Genomic DNA, 27031 nt, shown 5'->3' on the forward strand with positions numbered 1-27031 from the left:
GTGGGGCGGGGCCTCGGCTCGCCCCGCCCTCCGGCACCCGGAAGCGGCCCGGGCGCGGAGCGGGGAGGTCGGCCGGCACCTCGGGGAGCCGGCACGGGGGCGCTTGCCCGGCGGCTGCCGCGGCCCCCGAGCGCCCCCGAGCGCCCCCCGCCGGCTCCCGGCGCGGCCATGCGGCGGAGCCTGCGGAGCTGGCTGGGCGGCTGCCTCCTGATGTCAGGTGAGGGGTCCGCGGGGGGGGGGGCTCCCGGCCGCGCTGGGGAGCTGGAGGCCGAGCCGCGACGCGGGCGGCGACCCCGAGCGGACCCCGGGCGCCCCGGGAGTGATCGGGCGCCGGGCGCGGCCCCCGGAGCCTCCCTTTCAGCCTCAGCACCCCGGCATCCGAGCTCTGCCTCTCCGCCCCCCAGCTCTGTGGCTTCGGGGCTCTAAAGCCCCCGAAACCTTTTCAGCCCTCCTCCAAGTTTCCTCCCCGGCTTCAAACAGCAGCGGACCCCTCCCCCTTCCTCGCTGATGGCCTCGGCTCCTTCCAGGACGCCGCACTCTCCCGGCCTTCCTCCCGCCTCTCAGGCTGTTTGCACCCCGGATCCTCCAGCCCTGCCAGATCTTGCCCAGGCCCCCGCCCCGCGCCGGCCCTGTAGGAGATACCCGCAGAACCCTGGCCTGGAGTACCATGGCACAGGCCCGTGACTCAGTGTGAGTCTCCCTTGGCACCGGTTGCAAGAGGGGCCAGTGGTTTATCATACTCTTCCCTCTGCTTTTGGGTATGCTTGATATTTTCCATCGGAAATGGGGACGCCTGGGTGGTTCAGTGGTTGTGATCCCGGGGTCCTGGGGTCCATCCAGCCTCAGGCTCCCTGCAGGGAGCCTGCTTTTCTCCCTCTGTCTAGGTCTCTGCCTCTCTCTGTGTGTCTCTCATGAATAAATAAATAAAAAAATTTTTTTTAAAAAAGTGATTTCTATCTCTAGCCCAGATCTCTCCTCTGTGCACCAGGCTCCTTTCTCCAGCTGTCTGGGACATTCCTGCAGGTCTCTCTCTCCAGTATCTCCAAGCTAACGCAGCTAAAATAAGACTTTTGGTGTCTTTGCACCCAGTGCCAATCAGGACATCAGGTGCCTAAGCCGGGAATGAATATTAATCTCTCCATACCAAATGTAGACAGAAAGTCTAGAGTCCTTACCTCTGGAAATATATCTAAAATCCATCTACCCACACCCTCACACCTTTTTCCCATCACCCAAATCCAGGTCACCCCCAACTGTCCCCACTTTACTCTTGCTCTCTGCCCCACCCTGACCCCCCAGCACCCCCTGGCAGTCCTTCAAATAAAATCCAGAGAGTACAGCTAATGTATGTCTCGTTTCCCCTCACCCACCCACATGCTTATCTGAAGACGTGGAACCATAGGGGAGACCCATGTGTTGGGTACGGTCATTTACTTCTGCAACTGGTTTTAAGGAGCAAGGATGCCAACTTTTTTTTTTTTTTTAACAGCATTAGGGCTGGTGCCACCTCCTAAAAACGTCAGGATGAAGTCAGTTAATTTCAAGAACATTCTCCAGTGGGAGTTGCCTGCTTTTCCCAAAGGGACTCTGACTTTCACAGCCCAGTACCAAAGGTGAGTCTGGGATGCTCTTGGCAGAAGGGCCCTGAGCTGGTCACTGAGCTGGACCAGAGGAGAGAGCCTGACTGCTGTCACCTGCATGATCATGACAACTCCTAGGGAACCTCCCTGCTGGCCTTTTTCTTTCTGTCTGGAAAATTCTTGTGAAAGTTCTCTTCTCTGAAAAGAGATACATCAACTCTTTCTTGCTTTTTGTTTGTTGTGATGGTTCAGCATTTGACCATCACAGGGCCACCGGTAGATACAGACACATGTGAGCATGGATGTCACTGGCCATAGTGGTAGCCTGTTGCCCTATGAGCATATGGGATTTGTCACAATTGATGTTTTTTTAAGAGAAAAAATGTCACTGGTATCATCTCCACTTATTAGAACAGTATTGCTAGAAGTCAACAATTTGCAAGTGGAAGCCATCCAGGAAAACTGAGGTATGCAAAACAGGAAGGCCCTTGCCATCCAGCCACCCATCCCCTCCAACAGATTATGACAGAACCTCACCATGCAGTGGGGTGCAGATAATTTGCATGGTGGGTGCTCAGCTACTCTGTGGCTGTGTCCTGAATTTGAAAGTAAAACAGCTAGCTGCTGGTTCTGAAAAGCTCTAGCCTCTGAAAGCAGCAGAGGCTAATGAAGGAAGGGTGAGTATCACCAAGACAATTATCTCAGCGGTGCTCTGACTGCCCAGTACCTGCCCTGCCGGTTGATTTTAACCTCTGCCAGCCCTCCCTCAGCAGCTTGCCATCATACGCCACAGGCTAGACTGCAGGTGACACACCTTTACGCCAAGTGCAAGTAGCAGCAGGAGGCCAAAGGGTGATGAGCCGACACACCTGCTTCCAATATGACCCAGAAATGTGCAAAGATAGTCCCTTTGATGAAGCAGGAGGAAACACAGGTCCCTAGATCCCATTAATCCCACACTCCTCCTCCTCCTCCAAATTTCTTTTGTAGACATAGCCCAGGCCTGCTAAGGCAGGGGAAAAGTAGGAAGATGAGTAAGATAGCCTTTGTTTACTTTTTGGGGAGCTCCTTTGTTCGAAGTAATTTGCAGCTAACAGAACACTTTTAAGATTTCAAGTACAATGCAAAGAACTTCCAAATCACTTATGTCCATATTCACCAATTTTTAAGATTACCACACTTTCTTTCTTCCTCTTTCTCTGTCTTAAGTCATGCCCTTTGCCCCTTAAATTTTCATCATGGATTTCCTAAGAGTGAGGGTAACCTTTTATATCACCACCTGCAGCCATCAAGGTTGGCAGCCTCAACATTGGTGCAGTGCTTTCGTCCGACCTACAGTCCTCAGTCCAGTTTTGTCAGTTTTCTCAAGAATTTAGGAAGGATTGTTGTGCCACTCATCTTTCCCTGCATGCATTTTCTACCCCTGATTGGTTTGATAATTTCATGACTCTTTCTACTCCCAACAGGGAGCCTGCTTCTCCCTCTGCCTATATCTCTTTGCCTCTGTGTGTGTGTGTGTCTCATGAATGAATAAACAAAATCTTAAAAAAAAAAAAAAAAAGAATTCAGCTTGAGAGGTTGTGTGTACAAACTCTCCCATACGTGTGTGCTGGGTAAGGGTGACCAGAGGAGGGGTACTTCGGAGGATGAGTTGGTGATTTGAATGTGGAAACATCTTTGTTGGTTTTTTAAAAAATATTTAGTTTATTTGATAGAGAGAGAGAGAGCGTTCACACACGTGTGTGTGAGCACATGAACAGAGGGGAGAGGGAGAAGCAGACACCCCACTGAGCAGGGAGCCCAAAGCAGGTCTTGATCCCAGGACCCTAGGATCATGACCTGAGCCCAAGGCAGACACCTAACTGACTGAGTCCCCCAGGTGCCCTGGAAACATCTTTGAAAATGAGATGTAAATATGGAGAATGGGTTATATTACCTATTTCACAGGGAGGAAAAGATTTTTAAATGCAATAAAAATGACTTGATAAAAGAGAAGTTATTGCAAAACAACTTTTGAAATACTCCATGTTCCAGCCAATTGATGATGCATTAGTTTAAATGAAGGAAGTGGCCACATGTGAAAAAGTCCCCTTAATGCACTGACCCCTGGAGTCTCCAAATGATGGGATGTCAGGCAGCCCATGAAGAGTTGACTGGGGAAGTGTTTGTGGTATAGTAAGTGAAACGAGCAGATTATAGGATAGGCTGAGCCCAATGACCTCTACGTACTTTAATTTTTTTTTAAGATTTTATTTATTTATTCATGAGAGACACACAGAGAGAGAGAGAGAGACAGAAACATAGAGAGAAGCAGACTCCATGCAGGAAGCCCAACGTGGGACTCGATCCCGGGTCTCCAGGATCACGCCCTAGGCCCAAGGCAGGTGCTCAACCACTGAACCACCCAGGCGTCCCAACCTCTACGTACTTTTAGCAAGAACTTGTGGGTATAGCCTAGAATGTGGCCAGGTGTGCGGTGGTGCCCAAGACCGTGAGCCCGGACGTCAAGCCGATCCGAGATCCACTGGGCAAGTTTCTTAGGTTCTCCATCCCTGCGCCTCATCTATGGAGTAGGAGCAGCCTCTGTCCTGCCCTCGTGGGCTGTGAAAATTCAGGGACGTAATACAGATGAAATACTTCTTGCCCTGCCTAAAACCTACGTGCTTGACAAGTGGGCTCTGACTGTTTTTATCACTGTCATCTTGGTTGTCCCCTCTGAGGACAGCCACATTGGAGGAAGGGACACAGAGGAACCAGCCGGACAAAATCCTCACATCTTGCAAGACAGGAGACTGGGTCTCCTTGGGTCAGGTGGAGCTGGGTCTCCTTGGGTCAGGTGGAGCTGATTACACGTCCTCCGGTGGCTGTGACATCTCGAGGTCTCATGCACCTGGTGGCTCTTCCCAAACAGTGTTTTCCTCTATAAGCTTCATGCTTCTACCACGCTTCTCCCTTCAGGGCTCAAGCTGTGTTTTAAAGCAATCATATGCAACAAATATGTAGACAGATGAATCATTTTATAGTTTTTCCCTAGTAATAGCAGCCGGAGTGATTTATAGGACGTTGTTTGAAATTCCTATAATAGCTTCTTTGGGCTAATCCATGTATAGCAATACTCTCAGACTGTGTCCCTCTGCTTCTATAAATTGCAGAATCAAGGAGGGAAGCTTTCTTCGTCAAACATATCGAAGACTCAGCCCTGTGTTGGAGAGGCACACAGCTCATGAAAGCTGTGAAAGTCGCTGAGGGAGTTCTGTTGTGAAGACAGACACCTCTTTACGTTGAACCTTGTTTCTGCCCCAGATCGTTTGACCATAGGACAGATTTTTTTTTTAATTTTAAAGATTTTATTTATTCATGAGAGACACACAGAGAGAGGCAGAGACATAGGCAGAGGGAGAAGTAGGCTCCCTGTGGGACCCCGAGATCACGACCCCAGCCAATGGCAGATGCTCAACCATTGAGCCACCCAGGCGTCCTGGGAGAGATTATTTTTGACGTGATTTATGATATCTCAGGGATCACTGAAGTCCCGTGGGGCACAGTTTGGGAAATGCTCATACAAAAAAATAAGCTTGCTGTTCATCAAAACTGATGATGAAGAATTTGGTGTATTTTTCTCGCATTATCCTCCATCACCCTTTGGTAGTGGGGATTAATAAAGCACTGGTCAGCCCCAGAGTGAACTGGAGTGAGAACTTTCATGTTTTTTTCTGATTTTACAGTTATAGGAAATTCCAGGATCTATGCACAAGTACTGCCTTCACGGAATGTGATTTCTCAAGTCTTTCCAAGTATGGTGATCACACCCTGAGAGTCAGGGCTGAGTTTGCAGATGAGCATTCTGACTGGGTAAACATCACCTTCTGTCCTGTGGATGACAGTAAGCCACTTTGTTTTCCATTTCATTGTCATGCCATCATTGTGCCTTGGTTTTCTTTCCCCAGGAGGTAGCCTGTCGGAGGGAATTCTTTGAGCCCCCACAGAGTGGGTGGCCTTGCAGAAGGGGGTTAGGAAATATAATAATAAGGAGATCTATAACCCAAAAGAGATTTGTGGGAGAGACAGGAAGGGATAGCCATAAAGTCAATGATAATTAAATATAAATCTATCAAATTAATGCCTGGTGGCTATAGAATGAGTTGAGGCCAGTGTTGTCAATGAGAAGAACGGGAAGGATTAATGTAGTACATTTTCTGGGAGGAAGTCAGTTTGGAGTTAGGACGTCAGGAAATGTGACATGACAGATAGAAGAATAAAGGTTATTCGAGACAGGTGTCAAATAAAGGTTACTCGAAGACCAGACGCAGACGGCCAGCTTGGCCAGAAGGAAGGACAGAGCACTGGATTTGGCTAATGGCAGATGCATTGGGTCAGGCTGGCTGGTAAGCATCAAAAAAAAAAAAAAAAAAAAAAAAAAAAAAATGACCTCAGGTTAGATCTGGCGGGGGACTCACCAGAGATCATGAGGTGAACATAACTAGAACATCAGGAATTGGAAACTAATGAAGCCACCTTATAGCAGTTGAGACAGCAAGAGGATAGGGGGTGACAGGAACCTCATTAAAAAGGCTCAGGTGCAGCCTTTCAAGGAGTAGCTCCAGAGAAATTTGGAAGGATCGCGTCTACTCAGAGTGGGGTCTTTATACCGCCACCTGCTCTGGACCCCCATGGCTCCCACAATTTCACCCTCCCTGGTGGGGAACGCAGCTAGGATGCCCTTCCACTCTCTCCCAATTCTGTCCCAGGCTTGGGCACCAAAACTCTTATTTCTGGAGTCAGAAATTATCAAAGTAATATGATCTTTTTTCTAGGGATCTTTATAAAAACTAAGAAAAGTCAACGTTAAAAAAAAAAAAAAAAAAAAAAAAAAAAAAAAAAAAAAACACAAGCAGCTTGACAGTAGTCCAGTTTCCAAAACATAGTTCAGGTTTCTGCCCCTGTAATTGTTCACTGACTTACCAGGTCCTGACTGGTTCCAGTTCCCTATTGGGGCCCATCTGTGGAAGTTCCCTTTAGAAATTCATATAGAATAGATAAGCAGCTTGTCCGAAGGTCACACAGATAAGGGGTGGCCCAGCAAGGATTCTGAGCCAGGCCCCTGCACCCATGCTCTTAGCAACAACTCCCCTACTTTGAGTACTTACCTCTTGGCCTTTATATGACAGGAAAGATATTAGAAAGAATTTGTTTATACTTGTTTTGAAAAGATAGTAAGTTTTCTTATCTGGTTTTTAGCTACCAGCATATTAAAAACAGGGTAAAATCCTGGAAACAGGCCCATTGATAGCCTCAAAAAAAAAAAAAAAAAAGAATACAGGATATAACTTGAATAGCACCGTCACCCAGAGATACTTATTATCCATTGTACAATTATTACTGAGCGCCTACTATATGTCAGGCACATTCTTAGTGCAGAAGCTGTAATAGCGAAACAAAATCCCAGCTGTCATGAAGCATACACTGTAATGGGGGAAGACAAATAAACAAATAGATACATATTTTATGATAGATGTGACTGTGGTTCCCCAGAAAATAAAGCAGAGTCCTGGGGCAGGTTGTGTTGGGAGCTGCTCTTTACATAGGGTGGTAAAAGAGTCTCCCTGAGGAGGTGACATTTGAACAGAGACCCAAATGAAGTGAAGGGGTTAGCCACATAAATATCCAGTAAAAGAGCAGAACAGCTTCAGACTCTGTTGGAAATCCGTATGATTAACTATGTATGTTAGGCACTAAAAATAGTAGAAGTTACCATCTGTAGCTTCCAACCCAGCAAAGGAAATAAAGAAAATTCAACCCAATAGAAAGAAAAAAGAAGAAAGGAACAAACCAAAAAAAAAAAAAAAAAAAAAAAGTCTTTGTAGAAAAAAACAAAATAATATAGTTGGAATAATAACAAATATGTCAGAAAGACAATAAACATAAATGGACTAAACTTGATTACTAAAACAAAAGGCTATCAGATTTTGTTAAGAAACAAAATGCAACTACCCCCCTTGGCCACATGAAAGCAATCTTACATCAAAGAGCAATCTTACATCCTTCAATAGACCAGTTGGTCTGCACAGTTATGAAAAATAAAATGATGATGTTTTTAAAATGTGATTTTTGACTGCCCTTTTGCTTTGTTCTCTTCCTCTTAGCCATGATTGGACCACCTGGAATGCAAGTAGAAGCACTTGCTAACTCTCTCCATCTGCGTTTCTTAGCCCCTAAAATTGAGAATGAACCTGAAACATGGACCATGAGAAATATTTATAACTCGTGGGCTTATAATGTGCAATATTGGAAAAATGGCTCTGATGAAAAGGTAAGCCTGGCAAATCCCATGCACTTCAGACATAGGTTCCCCTTCTCTGTCTAGTGTTAATCTAAGCCCCTGACTATGGAGAAAAGAGGTAGGAGGCCATCCAGTCAGGGTCTTGCAAGATAGTAGTACCTTATAGTCCAGAGGATCTGAGGCCAGGTTCTCTGAGTGCCAGAAACTTCCCAGTTTGAGGGATGCCTTGTATCTGGCCATGCTTCCCAGGTCCCAGGGGAAATTTGTAGAGCAGATTTGAGACTACAGATGGTAGGGTGCTCACACAGGAGAGCAGGCCTGAAAGGAAGTTGCGATGCAGGAGAAGGAAGGTAGCGCTGGCTCAGCAGTTGGCTAGCGGAAGTCAGAGTCAGCTGAATCAGGTGACATTCTGCATGACTGCTGTTCTATGGTATAAACTCCCATGCCCCGTGTACACCTTAGGATAGTCAAGTCCACACTCAGGACAGCCCCACCCCCAGATGCTAGATGAACAGTGTCACATTTTACCTGTCTGACCCCACTTTTCCTTCTTGCTCTCCTCCTCTTCAGGGGACGATTCCTTTAAAAACATGAGCTAAGAGACTGACCCAGTTGGAGGGTTGCCCCTGCTACTGGGACTCTAGTCATATTCTCAACCTCCACCTCCTCGTGTCTGCAAGATGGGCATAATAACCCACTTCATGGGGTTCCAGGTGTTGGCGGGGTGGCCCAATCAATTAAGTGTCCTAACTCTTGATTTCAGCTCAGGTCATGATCTCAGGATTGTGGGATCAAGCCCCACATTGGGCTCCACACCCAGCACAGAATCCACTTGAGATTCTCTCCCTCTCCCTCTGCCCCTCCCCCTGGTTGCTCGCTCTCTCTCTCTCTCTCTTTCTCAAATAAATAAAATCTTTTAAAAATAACCCACTTCATTAATAAAGTGGAGATAATTACCTACTTCACAGGATTTGAGAGTTTGATGACTTTTTTTTTTTTAAAGATTTTATTTATTTATTCATGAGAGACAGAGAGAGAGGCAGAGACACAGGCAGAGGGAGAAGCAGGCTCCATGCAGGGAGCCCGATGTGGGACTTGATCCCAGGATTCCAGGATCACGCCCTGGGCCAAAGGCAGGTGTTAAACCACTGAGCCACCCAGGGATCCCGAGAGTTTGATGACTTAATGAAAAGACTAAACTTGCCCTGTTACCTGAATAGTGTGTATGGTGGATACATGGGGTTTTTCCTTCCCCTTATGTAGACATAATAAGGCTATTTTCATTCATCCTTGGTTAGGCTCTGTTCTTACACTCAGCACTTCCTAGCTGAAGGCCATTTGTGCTCCTAACTCACTGACATATGTTGTGTAAGTTAGGTTACATATATGTTATCTCCTTTCTATTAGATGTTGGTCCTATTGCTTAATTCTCATGAGTTTGGGAGACAAGGGTCACCTGTGTGTGTTGTCTTAGGAATTATGGAATTAAATTTATATGTACATACGCATACGGCACAGGCTCTCAAAATCTCAAGTTGATTTTTCCTCAAAAAAACTCTTGGTTTTTATGATCATGAAATGATGCAGGATATCGGCCTTCTTGACAGAATAGATGATTTTGCTTATAGTCAAGCCCCCGGGAGATGTGTGCCTAGAAAGCAATACAGGAAAATGAGTTTTACAGTCACTTATCAAATGCAGGCATCTCTGTGAAGCTCTGGGGTACCAAAGGTCTGAGAGAGCCAACCCACTCCAGGACTTCACATCCTACTTTTATGAAGGCTCAGTTTCCACAGCTGCCATGCTTGAGTGCCTCCTGCACCAAGCGTGAAATAAACACCCAGCTTAGCTTCTCATCCAGAATGTGCCCACAGAATAGACATCTGGTTGCGCATTTTTCCTGTCACTTCTGCCTTTGGTGTGACACCCCATGTGTCAGAAAGGCCTCCTGCGTCCCAGGTCCTCCTGGGTACCTATAGTGTTGCCAGGACCGGTTTATACGTGCCCTAGACTGACCATTTATGTCTCCCACCAAATTCACATGCTGAAACCCAATACCCAGTGTGAAGGTGTTAGGAGGTGGGGCCTTTGGGAGGCATGGGGTCAGTGGTCCCTCATAAAAGGGACCGCAATGAGCTCCCTCGGCAAAAGACATAAGACAGTATGGTTCCTTTTTTAGAACTAATGCAGTGTAAAGGGAGCCTGGCTGGCTCAGTCAGTTAAGTGTCCAACTCTTGATTTTGGCTCAGGTCACGATCTCAGGGTTGTGGGATCTTGCCCCCCACTGCCACTCGTGCTCACTCACTCTCTCTCTCTCTCTCAAATGAAGAAGTACATCTTTAGAATGCTATGTTAAAAGGCTGCCATATTAGGTCCCTAAACTCATAGCATAAAAAAAGACTTCGGGAAATTCTATTTCGTCCCGATGGGAGAAAGTGAGTGGACAAAACCAGAAATTGCCCAGGTGTCAAAGATGGCAGGAAAAAGCAATCAGAGGGGACTTGAGCAGGGAGGCTCTTCATGTCTGTCCTTCCCTGCCTGTCCTATGGGTCAGGCCTGAGTTCAATCTCTGAAAAAATAGCATTGCAAGGTTTTAGGAGTAGTGGATACCTAGAAACAAGAGCCATTCCAATTATTTTTAATTATTGAAAGTTGTACCATATTCTTTGCGTATTCAGTGGTACAACCCAATCCTTGTCAATAAGCTTGGCTTTCTCCTACAATGAAGGAATAGAGACAAATTGTCAACAAACCCAGCACCCCCCCGAAAAAAAAAGAACACATTGCTAAAGTTAAAAAAAAGAGTCTGGGATCCCTGGGTGGCGCAGCGGTTTGGCGCCTGCCTTTGGCCCAGGGCGCGATCCTGGAGACCCGGGATCGAATCCCACGTCGGGCTCCCGGTGCATGGAGCCTGCTTCTCCCTCTGCCTGTGTCTCTGCCTCTCTCTCTCTCTCTCTGTGACTATCATAAATTTAAAAAAAAAAAAAAAAAAAAAAGAAAAGAGTCTGTGCTCACTTTCTATTGAAGTTCCTATTCATGTAACACATTTTAAATAGGACCCTTCTATCAGGAAATATAACCAAGATGGAAATGTGGGTGACATATACTCTTCTGGCCCTTTATTTTGCTGGAAACTTTTAGTTTCCCAAATTCAGGAATATATTGTCAGTGAGGATACCCTATGCTCATACCAAGCCAAGTCAGGGAGGCCCCACAAGAAGCACAGTGTGCCTCCCAGAGGAGCCAGGCTGCCTGACGAGGGCATTTCAGGTGCTCCAGTAGAGGAGCGATTCTAAAGAGAACCCTGGGCCCCTAAGGTCAGAAACCTGCTCTTAGAAGGAAAAGCACATGGAGGCCTCTGGGTGGCTCAGTGGTTGAGCATCTGCCTCCGGCTCAGGTTATGATCCTGGGGTCCTGGGATCGAGTCCTGCATCAGGCTCAGGAAGCCTGCTTCCTCCTCTGCCTATGTCTCTGCCTCTACCTCCCTGTGTGTCTCTCATGAAAAAATAAAATCTTGAAAAATATATATAGAGAAAGCGAGTAGGATGGTTTGTATGGCATCTAAACTAGAGAATCCAGCAAATGAAGTGGTTTGTCAGGACCAGTCAATCCTTGCCCCAGGCCTTAAAATGCTCCCAGGGCTCCCCCAACATGAACTGGGAGCAACACCTGCTTCCTTCCTCTTCCTGTTTTGAGCCCAAGGTAAAGATGATAACTGCTGAGCATGGGAGGGGGGAAGAAGATGGTATCCCATCACTGCTGCGGCATGTTTTTATTTTTGGCTTCATTCCTAGTGGCCTATTACCTGTCAGTATGACTTTGAGGTCCTCCGAGATCTTGAGCCGTGGACAACTTACTGCGTTCGAGTTCAAGGGTTTCTTCCTGAACGGAACAAAACTGGGGAATGGAGCAAGCCTGTCTGTGAGCAAACAGCCAATGATGGTGAGTGTCCGGATGGAGCATCTAATTCTGCTTCCCCTGAGCCCTTCAGATAGCTTTATAGACCCCCTCGAGGTGTTTGCATCCACAGGTTCCTCAGACTGGAACACGTCCAGTTCAGAGTGCCTCCCCTTCCCGGGCTGCACGTCACCAGCCTTTTCAGACACATGAGGAAGAGTGTAGATGCTTCGATCACTGTCCCCGGCAAGGGCTACTTGTCACGGCCTCCAGGACCTCAACGCAGTGGCTAACAGATCTTAAAGAAGGAGAGAGAGAAAGGGGGAAGAGTACCTTGGGCCCGGACACTTGTGATCATTTACATACAGACACACCGCATTTGCATACAGGGTGATCCAAACTTGTGGCCTGGATGTCTGCACACAAACAACAGGCCTATTTATTATTTAAAGACATCGTTGAGGGCGCCTGGGTGGCCTAGTCGGGTAAGCCTCTGCCTTTGGCTCAGGTCATGATCTCAGGGTCCTAGGATCTAGTCCCGCATCTCCTTCTCCTTCTCCCTCTGCCCCTCCCCCTGTTCATGCTCTCTCTCACTCTCTCAAATAAATAAAATATTTTTTTAATGAAAAAAAAAAAAAAAACACTGCCAAGTGCAGTGCCATCTCACTGTGTTCATGATGATTTATGGGCATTTCTCAAAATAAGAGCCCTGTATTTGAGCACTTTTAGTGCATTTGGTATGTCTACACCTTTTTTTGAGGATTAGCATTCTAAGGAATGCAGCCTGGGGAAAAACCAGCCCATTATGCGCCATAATTTAGCAACAAATCATTCTTGTCCGGAAAAGGAAAGGCAGCCAGTTTGAGCGACTTCCTTCTGGGTACCCTAAAATTGCTTTGAGTTATCATCCTTATTGTTTCCAAGTGTTGATAACCACATAATTATCCATTCTGGGTTGTTTGTTATTTTTTCCGGAGATCAACATCAAGCTCATTGGCCTGTAGTTTTTTTAATCTCGTTGCTGTAAACGCACAAATTGTTTGCCTGAACCCAGGATGCTTTCACGGCTACAATCTTTGCGGTGTCCTCCAAAGCCCTTCAGCAATGGCAGCAGCAAGTTTTCTCAGGGCCACAGAGCCACATAGAAAATGAAAGGCCTGCTGCTGTCTCCCTGGGGTGATTTCTCTGGCACTTGCTCTTTCTCTCCACGCACTCCCCCACCCCCAGTTGGGGCCTCCCATTGGTAAGGCCAAGGTCAGTGCGCTAGTGAACTGCCTGTGTCCTTCTCCCTCAGACTGAGGGTCTGAGCCAGCTGAGCCTCTCTGCAATGCCTTTCTTTTTTAAAGATTTTATTTATTTATTCATAAGAGACGTACAGAGAGAGGCAGAGACACAGGCAGAGGGAGAAACAGGCTCCCTGCAGGGAACCCGATGCAGGACTCGATCCCAGGACCCCGGGATCATGACCTGAGCCAAAGGCAGATGCTCAACGACTGAGCCACCCAGGCGTCCCTCTGCAATGTCTTTAAATAACAATAACCCCTTCCTTCATGGGCTGCAAGTTACTTTCTAGGCCACATGTTATTTCTACAGATCTTCTCGATGTTTTTTCTCATTCTGTTCCTCTCTTGAATCATTTTTACTTGAATCAGAATTCTGTACCTTGGGAGCCTCCGTCCTGCTTGAGTCACTAGAATATCTGGTCTTAGAATTATCCTTCTTTTGGGGCACCTGGGTAGGCTCAGTTGGTTGGGTGTCCGACTCTTGGTTTCCACTCACATCATGATCTCAAGGTCATGCATGGGGCTCAGCCTGCATTGAGCTCTGTGCTCAGTGTGGAGGCTGCTTCAGATTATCTCTCTCCCTCCCCTTCTGCCCCTCCTTGCTCACATGCTCGCACCGCTCTCTGTCTTTCTCTCTCTAAAATAAGTAAACAAAATCTTTAAAAAAGAATCATCATTCTTTCCTCTAAACACCTGTCACCTGCTTTCCCAAAACCTTGAATGTATTTCAGGATCATCCAGTGTCCTGTCCTTCCCCCATTAACATAACACAGGACATGGGACAAGTCCTAGACTGCTCTGTGCCTCAGCCGTCTCATCTGCAAAATAGGGAGAGCAATGGGCAGCCACGGTGGCTCAGCAGTTTAGCGCTGCCTTCACCCCGGGGTGTGATCCTGGAGACCCGGGATCGAGTCCCACGTCGGGCTCCCTGCATGGAGCCTCCTTCTCCCTCAGCCTTTGTCTCTGCCTCTCTCTCTCTCTCTTTCTCGTGTCTCTCATAAATAAATAAAATCTTTATAAAAAAAAATAAGGAGAGCAAGGTACCACCACACATGGGGGTGGCAGGACTCAGGACAATGCCTGGCACACAGTGAGCCCTTCGTACATTAGATATTACGGTTATTCGTAATGACGTCCTTAAAATCACACCGTGGAGTATTCATAAAGGTTTATGTCCTGAGACAAGCCTTGAGGCCTACAATTTGACTCATGAGAGAAATATCTCAAATATTTTGTGGCTACAAATGATTGTCCATGAATGACAAAATGCAAGCATTTTAGAAAAGTCTAACCCATTGAAAACTGCTTTTGTCAAACATCACTTTAGGTTTGTTTAAACATAGTTCTCTCTTGGGGATCCCTGGGTGGATCAGCGGTTTAACACCTGCCTTCGGCCCAGGGCGTGATCCTTGAGTCCCAGGATCGAGTCCCACGTCAGGCTTCCTACAGGGAGTCTGCCTATGTCTCTGCCTCTCTCTCTCTCTCTCTCTCTCTCTCTCTCTCTCTCTCTCTCTGTGTGTGTGTGTGTGTGTGTGTGTCTCTCATGAATAAATTTTTAAAAATAAAAAAAGATTAAACATAGTTCCCTCACTTAAACCTCACAACAAATTTTAACATGAGCATCTTGTTAAGGATCTGCCCTGCTTACAGACTGGGCAGTGAGGGTTCAGAGAGGTCAAGTAACTTGTCCAGAGTCACTCAGCTAGTCAACGAACAGGGATGGAGCAGGTTACCTTTCCCGAAATTTACTGCCGGCGGATACAATGCACAGCTGAGCACAGGCCCGACCTCCCCGAGGGTGAAGCAGGGAGATGCATCCCCCTGGAATGTGTGGTCAGGGGGAGCTGTACCCAAGTGAGAGAGCTTTCTGGAGGGACTTTCGACTCCTGGATCCTCCCCCACTTCTTGGCCTGTGTGAAGCACTGGTGACCTGTCCTTACCCTTTCTCTCTTGGGGGAAGTCACAAAAGCATGCTTTGAATTTGCCGGCCACCAAGCTGGTGTGCCTGTGAAGCATCCTTAAGGAAATGACACTGACACTTCGTGGCTGGGTCACAGGGACCCAGGCGCTGCCCTCCAGGGGCCCAGCACGGTGCCATCAACGGTGCCAAGTTCGAGGGGCTCAGCCAGCAGCATTCAGTCCGTGTTCACGGAGGGATCCGGATTCATGCCCCACAGCAAACTGCTGAGACATTAGATGGAAGGCCAGATGGACAGGTGGGAGCCTGGGGCTTCCCTAAGAGCTGGGACGCCAGATCCCAGGTCAGCCTCCTGTTGTCCCCTGCGGCACGGCCGAATATTTTCCCCGCAAATAAAATGACTCCCTTTCAAATGACTTGCCCTTGAAGGGCAGGGTTCATTTGCTTGTCAACTCTAGCACCAGATGCTTGAGGTTTGAATCAGGCTGGTGGTGCCTGCCGGTGGCCGGGCACTGGGAGGGTGGGTGGCCCCGGGTAGCAGGAGAAGGCGTCTGGGGCTGGAGTGAGGGGAGTCAGGACTACAGACGCCCAGGTCAGAGGTAAAGCTGGATGTTAGTTAGAGTGGTCAAAGCAGATCTTATTCAGTGAGGACTGCAGGAGGCAAAGAGGGACCTGGATGTTTTAAAGGAAGAACAAGGGATCAGAAATGGAGAGAGAGGGGATCCCTGGGTGACTCAGCAGTTTGGCACCTGCCTTTGGTCCAGGGCGTGATCCTGGAGTCCCGAGATTGAGTCCCACGTCGGGCTCCCGGTGCATGGAGCCTGCTTCTCCCTCTGCCTGTGTCTCTGCCTCTCTCTCTCTCTCTCTCTCATGAATAAATAAAATAAAATCTAAAAAAAGGAAGAAGAAGAAGAGGAGGAGAGAGAACCAGGGAAGGGACAGATCAGGAAACGCAGCTTGGAAGGTAGGTCAGGGTCCTTGTACTTCGGCCATCGGTGCCTAAGGCCAGCTGGTCTTTGGCCAGTCGGGCTTCCACCTTCCCCGCCAAAAGCTGGGGGCCGGGGACCCTCCTTCATGACGATTGCAACTTCAAAGAAAAACAGCCCTGGGTTTTAGGAGATACCTACGCATCTCAAAGGGGCGGGGGAAGGATTTGCCATCCTAAGCTCTTTATAACAGAAGCGCTAAGAAAGGAAGGCCAGGTGTTGGCGAACATTCTCTGGGCAGCCTTGTGTTCTTCCAGAGGGAGACCCAGGGCGGGCGCTGGGTCGTGCCCGCAGCGTGGCCTTAGGCCCCTGGAGGGCACGCTTGGAGCTCGGGCAGGTCTCTAAGTGCCACGGCTTGGACACAGCCGTGGTGCCAAGAGCTTCTGCAAATTGCAGCACAAAACACTTCACTGCATGTGTTTGCTTGGGGCTCCAGGGTCCCCCTCTTCTGCTTCAGGGCCGAAGAGGCTTTTCCAGAATGGGGGGGCTCATGGCTCAGAGTTCACAATTCTTGCGTATTATCATATGTCAGCCGTCGTGCCAGAAACCAAAGCTGGAAAAAGATGGGAAGGGGTGACATTCACTGGAAAGCCCTGGATCCTTGAGCAGGTGCCCCATGCTTCCTCCTCACCCCTTCTGAGATGAGCGTCCAACCCTGTTTTCAGGGACTCCCACCGGATTGCGATGGTGACAGTGTTGAGGTCAGGTGCCCCGTCGTGTCCTTGACCTGAACCTGACCTAAGGCGGCCTCCTGTTGTCCCCGCAGACACGGCCCCGACCTGGACTGTCGCCATCGTCCTGGCAGCCTCGGTGTGCGCGGCCCTCCTGCTGCTCGGCTGCTCCGCCCTGCTGTGGTGCCTGTACAAGAGGACCAAGCACGTCTTCTCCCCCAGGAACTGTCTGCCTCAGCATCTGAAAGAGGTAGGCCTAGGACAGGGTGGGGGGCCGGGCGCGGATCAGAAAACCCTGATCGGGGGGGGGGGGCGGCTAATCCCACACGGTGCCGGGCTTTCCTGAAGGATGACACCCTTCTGCATGCGTCTCTGTTCCCAACCCCGCCCCGGCGCCCATATCGGGGAAGTCCACGGTCACAGAACAGCCTGCAGGGAAGAGGCAAAGCCCTCTTTCTTGTACCTTCCATCCCTGAAGCCCCGAGTGGTCAGGGGTGGGGGGCACTCAGCTGGGGGTCAGCTGCCAGCAGTGACACCCCCCATCCCACGCAGCTGGGGTGGCCAAACCTCCCTCCCGAAGGAGGTCTGGGGGGCACACCTCAGCATCCGCACCCCTTAGACGACAGGGACCTGCTGGAGTGGGACCTCCGAGACTGAAGTTGTTCCCTCTTCCTGGGGGAAGTTACAAGAGAAAGGATAATGGGACGAGCCCCAGTCCCCCTTCTGCAGCTGGTCCCAGGAACACAAGTGACACCTGGGGTCTCGTGGCTCTGCTGGGCCCCCTGCAGGCCCCTCTTCCTCTCACGTGACTAGCCACTGCTCATCTGCTGGGGTGACCCAGGCCCTCTGCTCTGAGAAGTCGGAGTCTCTGCTCATGGGCACCGGAGGCCTGGGCTGCTCTACTTTTCACTTGCCATCAGTATCTGAGACACCCGACGACTCCCTTCCTTGCCAGCTAGGCTCTTGACATGAAGAGGTGGCCACCATAGCTTCAAGTTTACCAGGACTCTCACTGTGCCCCCTGGTAGAAAGGCTCTCCCTCTGGGAACCCTCTAGACCAGAGGTCCGCAAACCTTTCCTGAATTAAAGGGCCAGAGAAGCAAGTAGTTGAGGCCTCATAGGCCAAGAGGCAAAAATCAAGATATTATAGGGTACTTCTCCAGCCGCTTAGACGCAATCCTTTAAAACTCTGAAAACCTTTCTGAGTCCCTGGGCTTCACCATAGTTTGCTGACCTCAGTCTAGACTCCCAGAGCCTAAAGATGCGTGTGCAGGGAGCACCGGTTCCCCAAGTGGGTCACGGGGAGTGAGGGTAAGCGGGGCCACTCCTGTTTCTACCCCTTGGTTCCTGAACCCGCGTATGCTATGCATTGAGGATGCAGCATCTCCTACTGGCCCTTGCTCCCAGATTGCCCCCGGGTGCTGGAGGGTAGCACCCCCGTTCTCACAGGGCACCATTTCCTGGCTGGCACCTCACCTGCACTGCCAGTCAGTCAGTCCATTGCTCCTCCAGGCCGGCAGCTGCTGGGTGGTGCAGTGTGTGGTGTCATCAGTGGGTCCCCAAGACGTGTTGCCCACTCCAGGCCATGCTGGCCATCATTGGGCCCCTTGGTCTGGCCTGATGTCACCTATTACAATGATGCATTGGCTTGTTAGCGCCTCCGTAACAAAGTCTGCAGCTTGTCATCTCTCAGTTCTGGAGGCCAGAGGTCTGAGATCAAGGGTGTGGGCAGGATGGTTCTCTCTCAGGCTGTGAGGGGGCATCTGCTCCCGGCATCTCTCCTGGCTTCTGGAGTTTTCCTGGCACCCTTTGGTGTCCCTTGGCTTGTAGACCCCTCATCCCAGTGCCTGCCTTCATCTTCACATGCTGCCCTCTGTGTGTGTGTGTGTGTGTGTGTGTGTGTGTGTGTCTAAGTCCAAGTTTCCTCTTCTTGTAAGGACACCAGGCATATTGGATTGGAGGCCCACCCTGATGAGTGTGCTTTACCCCAGTTACCTCTGTATAGATGCCGTCACCAAGTAAGGTCACATTCTGAGGCGGTGACACTTCGAGGGGCAGCGGAGCACCTCAGCTGGAGCTGACACCTGCTGCAGGGATGATTTGCCATCCCGGCCCTAGAGGGCCTTGGTCGGCACCACTGAGGTCTGAGGGATTATGTGCTCCACTGGCCCCGGCTCCTGTGTCAGTCTCGGCGTTCTTAATGATACAGAGACACTTGGGGCTGCCCCCGTGGGTCCCTAACACATGCCTCTCCCACAGACTTCCTCATTCCTGACCCTCCAGTCCCCCTTTCTTTGGGGTCCCTGACCACGGGCCTAGCCATTAACCCCTGCCTGTGAGTCCCCGAAGAGCCCAATCTTGGGCCTTGTGGTGGTCCCTTCTGGGTGGCATGGTCTCCCAGGGTCCTGTAGCCACAGGCTCTATCTCTACCGGGTCCCCATCACATCCAAGAGCTATTTGAACCTTCTTCAAGGGTATAGTTCTCTGCCACAGATGGCCTGGCCTAGCTCCAAAACTCTAGTGATCTGCCTTGTGATTCTCCTTTGAGGATTTGCCATACACTCCAGCCAGCTTCTTTTCCCACCACAGACCCTCAGGGACCTGCCAGGCCACACAGCCAGCTCACGGCCATTGGGTTCCGTTAACGTGTCATCATTGGCAGATAATGCCGGGCCTGCGTACCCCTGCCCCAGCCGGTCCCAGGATGTGGCGAGGGCAGCTTGCTCCATAGCCCCTACTTTCTGCAGGGCCCCTTCCTGCCCTTGGCAGCTGTCCTGTGTCACCCTGTGAACACACTGGAGTTGCATTGGCAGGGGTGGAACATGCTGCCTCCAGACCCACAGAGGCCCACCTAGCGTGGTGCTGGTTCTCAGCATCAGGAGAGGTGAGGTAGGCTCGCCAGTCCTGTACCTCGGAGAGGATGTCCAGCATGCCCTCCGCCACGGGTTTCTCGGGCTCTGAAGCGCGTCTGCCCAACCAAGGCCTCGCCACTTCTTTCCCTTCTGGTCCTGTTACCACATTGTCATGACAGCTGGTGTCAGGCCTTGTCCCCAGACCATCCAATCAGCTGGCAGAGACTGTCCCCAGGAAGGACACAGTCCCTTGGCCTCAGCCCCTCCCTTCTGTATGGCACAGCTTCTGGGACTCTGCTCCGAGCCGGGCCAGCCCCCTTCCTGTTCTGGAAGCTACAGAACAAGCACCTCCACCGTGAGGGCTGGTCTCGGCCACACAGCATCCACAGTGAGACCATGACCACCAGCAGGTGTTTCAGAGTGGCCAGAACCTTCTATCAAGAGTGGTGACTGAGACAGCAGCACCAGAATGGGCCAAGGGGCCTCTGTGAGATCTGGAGAAGCAGGAAGAACAAATGGGAATGGGGGTGGGCCCATTGCCCCGGGTAGAAGGTGTTTTGTAAGTAGAGACCCAACAGGAAGCAAAGCTATTCACCTGCTATTTCGGCTTCTGGCTCGCCATCACAGAGACGCTCAGACAGGAAAGGACAGATGGGGTTATGTGTCGCCAGGCAAATCAAAGCCAGAGACGGGGGCGGGCGTAGTGAAGGGGGGGCCTTTGGAAGGAGCCCCTGCTGTGAGGCTAGAAGACTTTGCAGCCCTGCCTGCAGAGCCAGACCCTGTGATTGACCTGAGAAATGGGGCAAGTGCTTGGGGGGTGGGGGGTGAGCAGTGAAGGATGAAGGAAGTGAGTGCCAGGCAACCATGCAGACTCGGATCATTGCATCGTGAAATCCTCCAGCCTGATGCGTGACGTAAAAGGTCCACTAACCACGAACCAGAGAATAGTTGGGAATTTCGGGAGACTTAGTGGGGGTGGAGACTTTGAGTTGAAGCCGCAGGGAGGTTTATCCAATACAACTAGATGGGGTTTCTGGGTGTCCCACCCAGAGACCAGCCTGATCCTCGCATTCCTGAGACTCAGCACATCTTCCTCTGCTCTTCTTTCCTGTGCCCTTTCCTGGGAGGATCAAGGGTGGCTCTAGTCCGATCTTACAGATCCCCTGGATCCGAGGATCTGCGGAGGCTCCCCCTGCCCCCTACCCATGTCCTCCTTTGGGCAACAGAAATCTGGACATAATTCCTCTTGCCTGCCCCTCCCCTCGCTTCCATCAGCTTGTCGAGACCCAGGGGGTGGGAGGTGACACCAGGGGCAGTGCGGCTGCCAGCAGCTTCAAGTAAGTGGCATCAAAGGGCTGAGTGTGCAGATTATGTTAAGAGGGGAGGCAACCGGCAGAGGTGAAGCTACAGGTGAACAGAGGAGGGGAGAGGGGAACCTGCGGAGCCTTGGGACCGTCTCCACCTCATCCTGAAGATAGAGAGCGTAGGTGGACCTACAAGGAGGAAAAATGGCAAATGTGAAGTTGGCAGATATTCTGGGAAACACAGCTGGGCAGCTCTCATGGCTCAAATGGTCAGACCAGGGTTCCCACCCAGGGCCAGCCCCGTGCCCTGGGAGAGACAAATCCACAAGGCCGTGTCCATAAACTGCTCTACACAGAAACATAGCGCAAGCCGTGTGTGTGGTAAATCGGCTAGTAGCCACTGGCTCGTGGCCACTGATTTACCATGGGCAGCGCAGGGCTGAGAGCTGAAACTGGGGACACATCGGGGCCTGGCGAGCGCCAGAGCAGGCCCCTAACTCAGTCTGAGGACGCACGGGAGATCCAGTTCATTACTCCAGGACACATTCATCCCATGCCCGCACCAGGCTGCTGCCTAGAGGCAGCGACACTCAGGCTTCAGTGCCACAGCATTGGGAGTGGTCTAAAAATCTCTCTCCCAGTTTAAAAGAGGAACCATCAGGGGGTGCCTGGGTGGCCCAGCCAGTTAGGCGACTGCCTTTGACTTGGGTCAGGGTCCCGGAGTTCCAGGATCCAGCCCCATATGGGGCTCCCTGCTTGGTGGGGAGCCTGCTTCTCTTCTCCCTCTGCCCCTCCCCACTGCTCATGCTTTCTCTCTCCCTCCCTCTCTCCTTCTTTCTCTCTCTCTCTCTCTGTCAAATAAATAAATAAAATCTTTAAAGGGACACCTAGGTGGCTCATTCTGTTGAGCATCTCCCTTTGGCTCAGGCCGTGATCTTGGGGTCCTTGGGAGATCAAGCCCCACTTGCGGCTCTGTGCTTAGCAAGGAGTCTGCTTCTCTCTCTCTCTGTCTCTCTCTCCCTCTCCTCTCTCTCAAATAAACACATAAAATCTTTTTAAAAATTTTTCTTAAAAAAAAAAAAAAAGAGGAACCATCAGAGGGTGACCTGATTTCACCATCAGAGGGTGGTCTGAAGTGCAGATCTGTTGTCGCATTTTAAGAAACTGTGGTAAAATACACGGAACATAAAATTTGCCATCTTGACCATTTGTGAGTCATTAAGTGAATTCACACTGGGTCCCGTTGTTGGGCAACCTTCACCACTGTCTATCTCCAGAACTTTTTCATCACCCCAAATGGAATCTGGCCCCATTCAACAGGAAATTCCTATTTCCCACTCTGCAGCCCCCGCAAGCCCCATCCTACTTTCTGTCCATGAATTTGACCCCTCTGGGGACCTCACATGAGTGTAATCATATGACATTCGTCCTTTTGTGTCTGGCTTATTCCACCCAGCATGACCTCCTCAAGCTTCATCCGTGTAGCCTGTGTCAGAAATTCATTCCTTTTTAAGGCTCAGTTAATTTTCCCTTGTACGGAGGGACCCCGTTTTATTTATCCATCTCGGCGTCGATGGGCATGTGGTCGGCTTCTGCCGTCTGGCTTCCGTAAATCACACTGCTGTGCACATGGCTGTACCAGTCTTCCTTTGAGACCCTGCTCTCGGTTCTTCTGAGTGTATATTCGGAAGTGAAATTCCTGCATCGTGCGATAATTCTATTTTTAAATCTTTGAGGAACTCTCCTGCTGTGATTGTCACATGCTTTAAACCAGCGTTCTCGGGGCGCCTGGGTGGCTCAGTGGTTGAGCATCTGCCTTCGGCTCAGGTCATGATCCCGGGGTCCAGGGATCAAGTTCCACATCAGGCTCCCTCTGCCTGTGTCTCTGCCTCTCTCTTTCTCTCTGTGTCTCTCATGAATAAATAAAATCTTTTTTTTTATTTAAAAATATAAATAAGTAAATAAAGCATCACTCTCCAGCCAGGAGTCTTGTATAAAATCTGTGTAAGCCCAGAAAAAGAATTTGGACAATTTTGATCATTAACTTTCTCTCTCTCTCTCGTAGTTTTTGGGTCACCCTCATCACAGTACCCTTCTGTTTTTCTCCTTCCCGCCCTCTGATGAGAATGAAGTCTTTGATAAACTGAGTGTCATTACGCAAGTCTCCGAAAGCAGCAGACAGAGCTCCGGCAACACCGGTACTCCCGGGACCCCGTCCGGGCAGGGATCCTCCGAGCAGGTCCCCAAGGAGGGAGCATACACACAGGGGTGCAGCACCCCCCTGCTTCTCTCGCCTGCCCCTGAGGGTCACCAGAGCGGGACACCCCCTGAGCAAAGCCCAAATCCAGAACTCTCAGATTCCAGGATGTCTAAACAACCACAGAGCTAGATTTTAAAGACTGGCTTGGCAAAAAAAAAAAAAAAAAAAAAAAAATACTCCACATTGGGAATTTGTTGCTCTATAAAAGGCCTCAATGATTTAAAAAGAAGAAAAAAAAAGATATGTTGATCATTGGGAGTATAATTTTCAGCTTCTGATGCACACTAATACAGGGAACGAGTTTTGAATTAAATTAGAAGAAACAAAAATATCTAAAATGAGGAATAAAAACTGAGATGCTATAAAATCCAACCAGACAGCTGATGGACTGATCCCCAAAACCACCTCAACTCTAAAGGGGTCAGCAAGCTTTCTGGATTCTCAGGGAGGGATACTTGGACTGAACTTATTTTGCTACCTGTATATGTTTTATATCGTGCTGGTGCTCTATTAAAGTTTTATTCTCTATTTAATATGCATGCATTAATGGTACTACACTTGGATGACTGTCAGATATTGAATGAGGCTCTCGTTTGCCATTGCTGGTGTCCATTAGTTCTACAGGTATTCCTCAGTCCCTTGCTGCTGTCAACCGGGAACGACACCAGGTGTGAGGGTCTAATGGCATCTGGGACCTGTCAGTCTAGGAAGCCTTGAATTCCACCTCAGATACCTACTAGCCTGTGACCCCGCCATTTCCTCATCTGTACGTGGAGATGAAAAGATTTAAAGATTAGTCATACTCCATAAAAAGTGCTGCCCCCAGGGGCACCTGGGTGGCTCAGTAGGTTAAGCGGTCGACCCTTGACTTCAGCTCAGGGTCGTGGGCTCCATGCTCAATGGGGAGTCTGCTTGAGGTTTCTCTTCTCTCCCTCTCCCCTTGCATGCCCCTCTTTCTTTTTTTTTTTAAGATTTTTTTTTTTTTATTCATGAGAGACAGAGACAGAGGGAGAAGCAGGCTCCAATGTGGGTTTCAATCCCAGGACCCCAGGATCACCACCTGAGCCAAAGACAGACACTTAATCAACTAAGCCACCCAGGTGCACCCACCCCCTTTTCTAAAATAAATACATCTTAAAAAAAAAAAAAAGTAGTGCTACCCCCAGTGCTTGTATACAGTAGGTACTCAATAAATAGTAGCCATTGTTTTTTTTTTTTTTAATAGTAGCCACTGTTACACGCAACATAATCTCATGGGTATGACTTTAACTCCACAAACTGAGGTCAGCAACAAATGTCCCTTCCTCTGTGCCAGATTGCCCAATAAAGCATTCATCAAAGGCCACAAAAATAGGAAAAATAACTTCTTCAAATAACTTGACATTTTTAAAATGAACCATCATGGGCGGGGCAGCAGATAGCCGGGCAGGGAGATGAGCAAATGGTCAACCTTCCTTGCACTCATTTTACATTTCAGCACATTTTTTTTAATATTTTATTTATTTACTCATGAGAGATACAGAGAGAGAAGCGGAGACATAGAGGAAGAAACAGGGTCCCCACGGGGAGCCGGATGCTGGACTTGATCCCCCGACCTCAAGATCACGACCTGAGCCGAAGGCAGATGCTCACCCACTGAGCCACCCAGGGGCCCCTACATTTCAGTATTTTTCAATTATTGTCAGTAACACCGTGAGGGAGTGATCACCATATTTTCGGTTCTCAGTGCCCCCAGAGATCTGACTGTAGTCAGGGGGCTAAGTCTCGAGACGGGGGAAAATGATTCCCAGTTGAGCTGGCTCCCCTCCCTACACGTACAGTGACGGGAGGGCTCTACTTGTGGGAGCACCTGGATCAGGGAGCATGTCCGTCCCTGCTCTGGACACTCAGCATCCTTTTTGCCCCCCCTCCCCACCTTGCACCTGAATCTCCTTCACGTGACTGAGGAATCTCCCACTTTGCAAATGTGAACCCCTCCCTCTTTCTGGGGGCTCCAGAAGCTGCATGCACCGTTCCCGGCCCCTTTGCTGCTGGGCTATAGGCACGCAAGCTTGGCTCCAGCCCAGCTTTGACTTAGGAGACAGGTGGCAGCGGCAGAGGCAGGGGTTCTGGGAGAAGTGGCCAGCAGCCAGGGGGTCACCCCAGCATCAGTGACGTCCCCACCAGCCTGGGTCTGATTTGGACATTGCTCCTGCCTGGGTCCCCGCCGAGGCTGTTTCCCCCAACCCTTCCAGAGAAATCTCTGAGCAACTCTATATCATCTTGAGAAACTCCTTTTCTGCTTATATCAGCTGGAATCAGTTTCTAATGTTTGCATCTAAAACTCTGAGCAGGGGGCATCTGGGTGACTCAGTCCACTAAGCGTCTGCCTTCAGCTCCTCACGATCTTGGGGTCCTGGGATCGAGCCCCGCGTTAGGCTCCCTGCTCGATGGGGAGTCTGCTTCTCCCTTTCTCTCTGCCCCACCCACCCTGCTCTTGTGCTCTCTCTCCCTCTCTTTCTCCCTCTCAAATAAATAAATAAAATCTTTAACAATTAAATAAAGGGGCACCTGGGTGGCCTAGTGCTTGAGTATCTGCCTTCAGCTCAAGATGTTATCCCAGGGTCCTAGGGTCGAGTCCCACATCGGGCTCCTTGCATGTGAGCTTCCCCCTCTGCCTGTGTCTCTGACTCTCTCTCTGCATCTCTCATGAATAAATAAAATCTTAAAAAAAGAAAAAAGAAAAGAAAGAAGAAGAAGAAGAAGAAGAAGAAGAAGAAGAAAAATTCCTATTTGACTTCCACTTTCCGCAATATGGCTAACTAGGCTACCTCCTTGACCCTCAGACAAAATCAGCTGAAATGCTGGCTGTAATGTTTAAAAAAAAAAAAAAAAAAAAAATTCGGATGTTTCCTGACAAGGAAGGGAGGAATATTCAAAGGACAAAAGCTACAGCAGCTAACCAAGTGCCACTTTTCACCTGGAGGGCATTTGACAATCCCTGCAGGTATCAGCCCCTCACAAGGACGGAGGAGACAGAGGACAAAGACCAGGGCTCACCCGAGGTAGGAGCTAAAGGAGCCTTCTCCCCATAAATCTGAAATCCCAAGGAGCCACCCCCACTGTGTCAGGGCCACTAGGAATAAATGAATCCCATCCCACCCCCACGTGTGTTTCCTTGCGTTGCCATAAAAAAGTCCCACAAACTTGGTGACTTAACAGAAACCTATTTTCTCACAGTTCCAGAGACCAGAAATCCAAAATCAGTATCACTAGGCTGAATTCAAGATGTTGAAAAGTCTTCAGAGGTTTTGGAGGACGATGTATTCCTTCTTCTTGGAAATGGCAGCGTCCCTGGGCTGGTGGCAGTGTCACTCCTGTCTCTGCTTCTGTGTTCACATGACCTTCTCCCTTCTGTCTTTCTCTTATGAGGACACTTGTGGTTGCCTGTGAGCCCCACCCAGATAATCCAGGAAATTTCCCCATCTCAAGAAACCCAATTTGAGCACATCTGCAAAGACCCTGTTTCCAAATAAAGTCATATTCACAGGTGTCAGGGATTAGGATCCGGCATCTCTGGGGTTATTGTTCAGCCTACCACACATCCCTACCACCGACTACAGCATTTCAGTTGATGCTGAGGGGGCTTTGGTCTTGGTTTTGGTCATGTTTTCTGCTTGAAGGGGCAAAATACATCTTTCCTGAAAAGTGCTCTAAAGATTTACAGCCCTAGATCACACTGTCCAGGTGGTCAACTAGCAGGGTTAGCTGTTAGAAATCATGAAACACAAGAGGAAAGCATGGTGTCCAAGAGCCAGCAGAAGCAGCAGGCAGTCCATCAGACCCACAAAGACTTCAGAACCGGCCATAAACAGAAGAGACAGCATGCTTAGTGCAGTTAGATCCATGTAAGGGGCACTGATGGCGTCCAGAATGCACAAGAGACTGGATCATTCAGCTTTACTGAGGTAGCACATGAATCCCAAATCTCAGCGAATTCTTCATTCTAGGATCTAGGCTA

The 27031-nt window shown here is 49.5% G+C and overlaps 1 protein-coding gene across 1 annotated transcript; it reads left to right on the plus strand.

The window, feature by feature from the left end:
- The first annotated feature begins 55 nt into the window (after positions 1-55).
- IL10RB (interleukin 10 receptor subunit beta) lies at positions 56-23564 on the plus strand. Its single transcript, XM_055313492.1, has 7 exons — positions 56-217; positions 1490-1613; positions 5306-5463; positions 7724-7890; positions 11655-11802; positions 16711-16865; positions 22837-23564. Exons 1-7 carry the CDS (start codon positions 169-171, stop codon positions 23158-23160), a joined length of 1125 nt encoding a protein of 374 aa, XP_055169467.1. The 5' UTR covers positions 56-168; the 3' UTR covers positions 23161-23564.
- The last annotated feature ends 3467 nt before the right edge of the window (positions 23565-27031 follow it).

The sequence above is a fragment of the Nyctereutes procyonoides genome, unplaced genomic scaffold (assembly GCF_905146905.1).
Source record: "Nyctereutes procyonoides isolate TBG_1078 unplaced genomic scaffold, NYPRO_anot_genome, whole genome shotgun sequence".
Taxonomy (NCBI): Eukaryota; Metazoa; Chordata; class Mammalia; order Carnivora; family Canidae; genus Nyctereutes; species Nyctereutes procyonoides.

Coding starts and splice junctions, on each gene's coding strand:
- IL10RB (XM_055313492.1), top strand. CDS start 169: ATGCGGCGGAGCCTGCGGAGCTGGCTGGGCGGCTGCCTCCTGATGTCA. Junction 218..1,489: donor CGGCTGCCTCCTGATGTCAG/GTGAGGGGTCCG, acceptor TTTTTTTAACAG/CATTAGGGCTGGTGCCACCT. Junction 1,614..5,305: donor TTCACAGCCCAGTACCAAAG/GTGAGTCTGGGA, acceptor CTGATTTTACAG/TTATAGGAAATTCCAGGATC.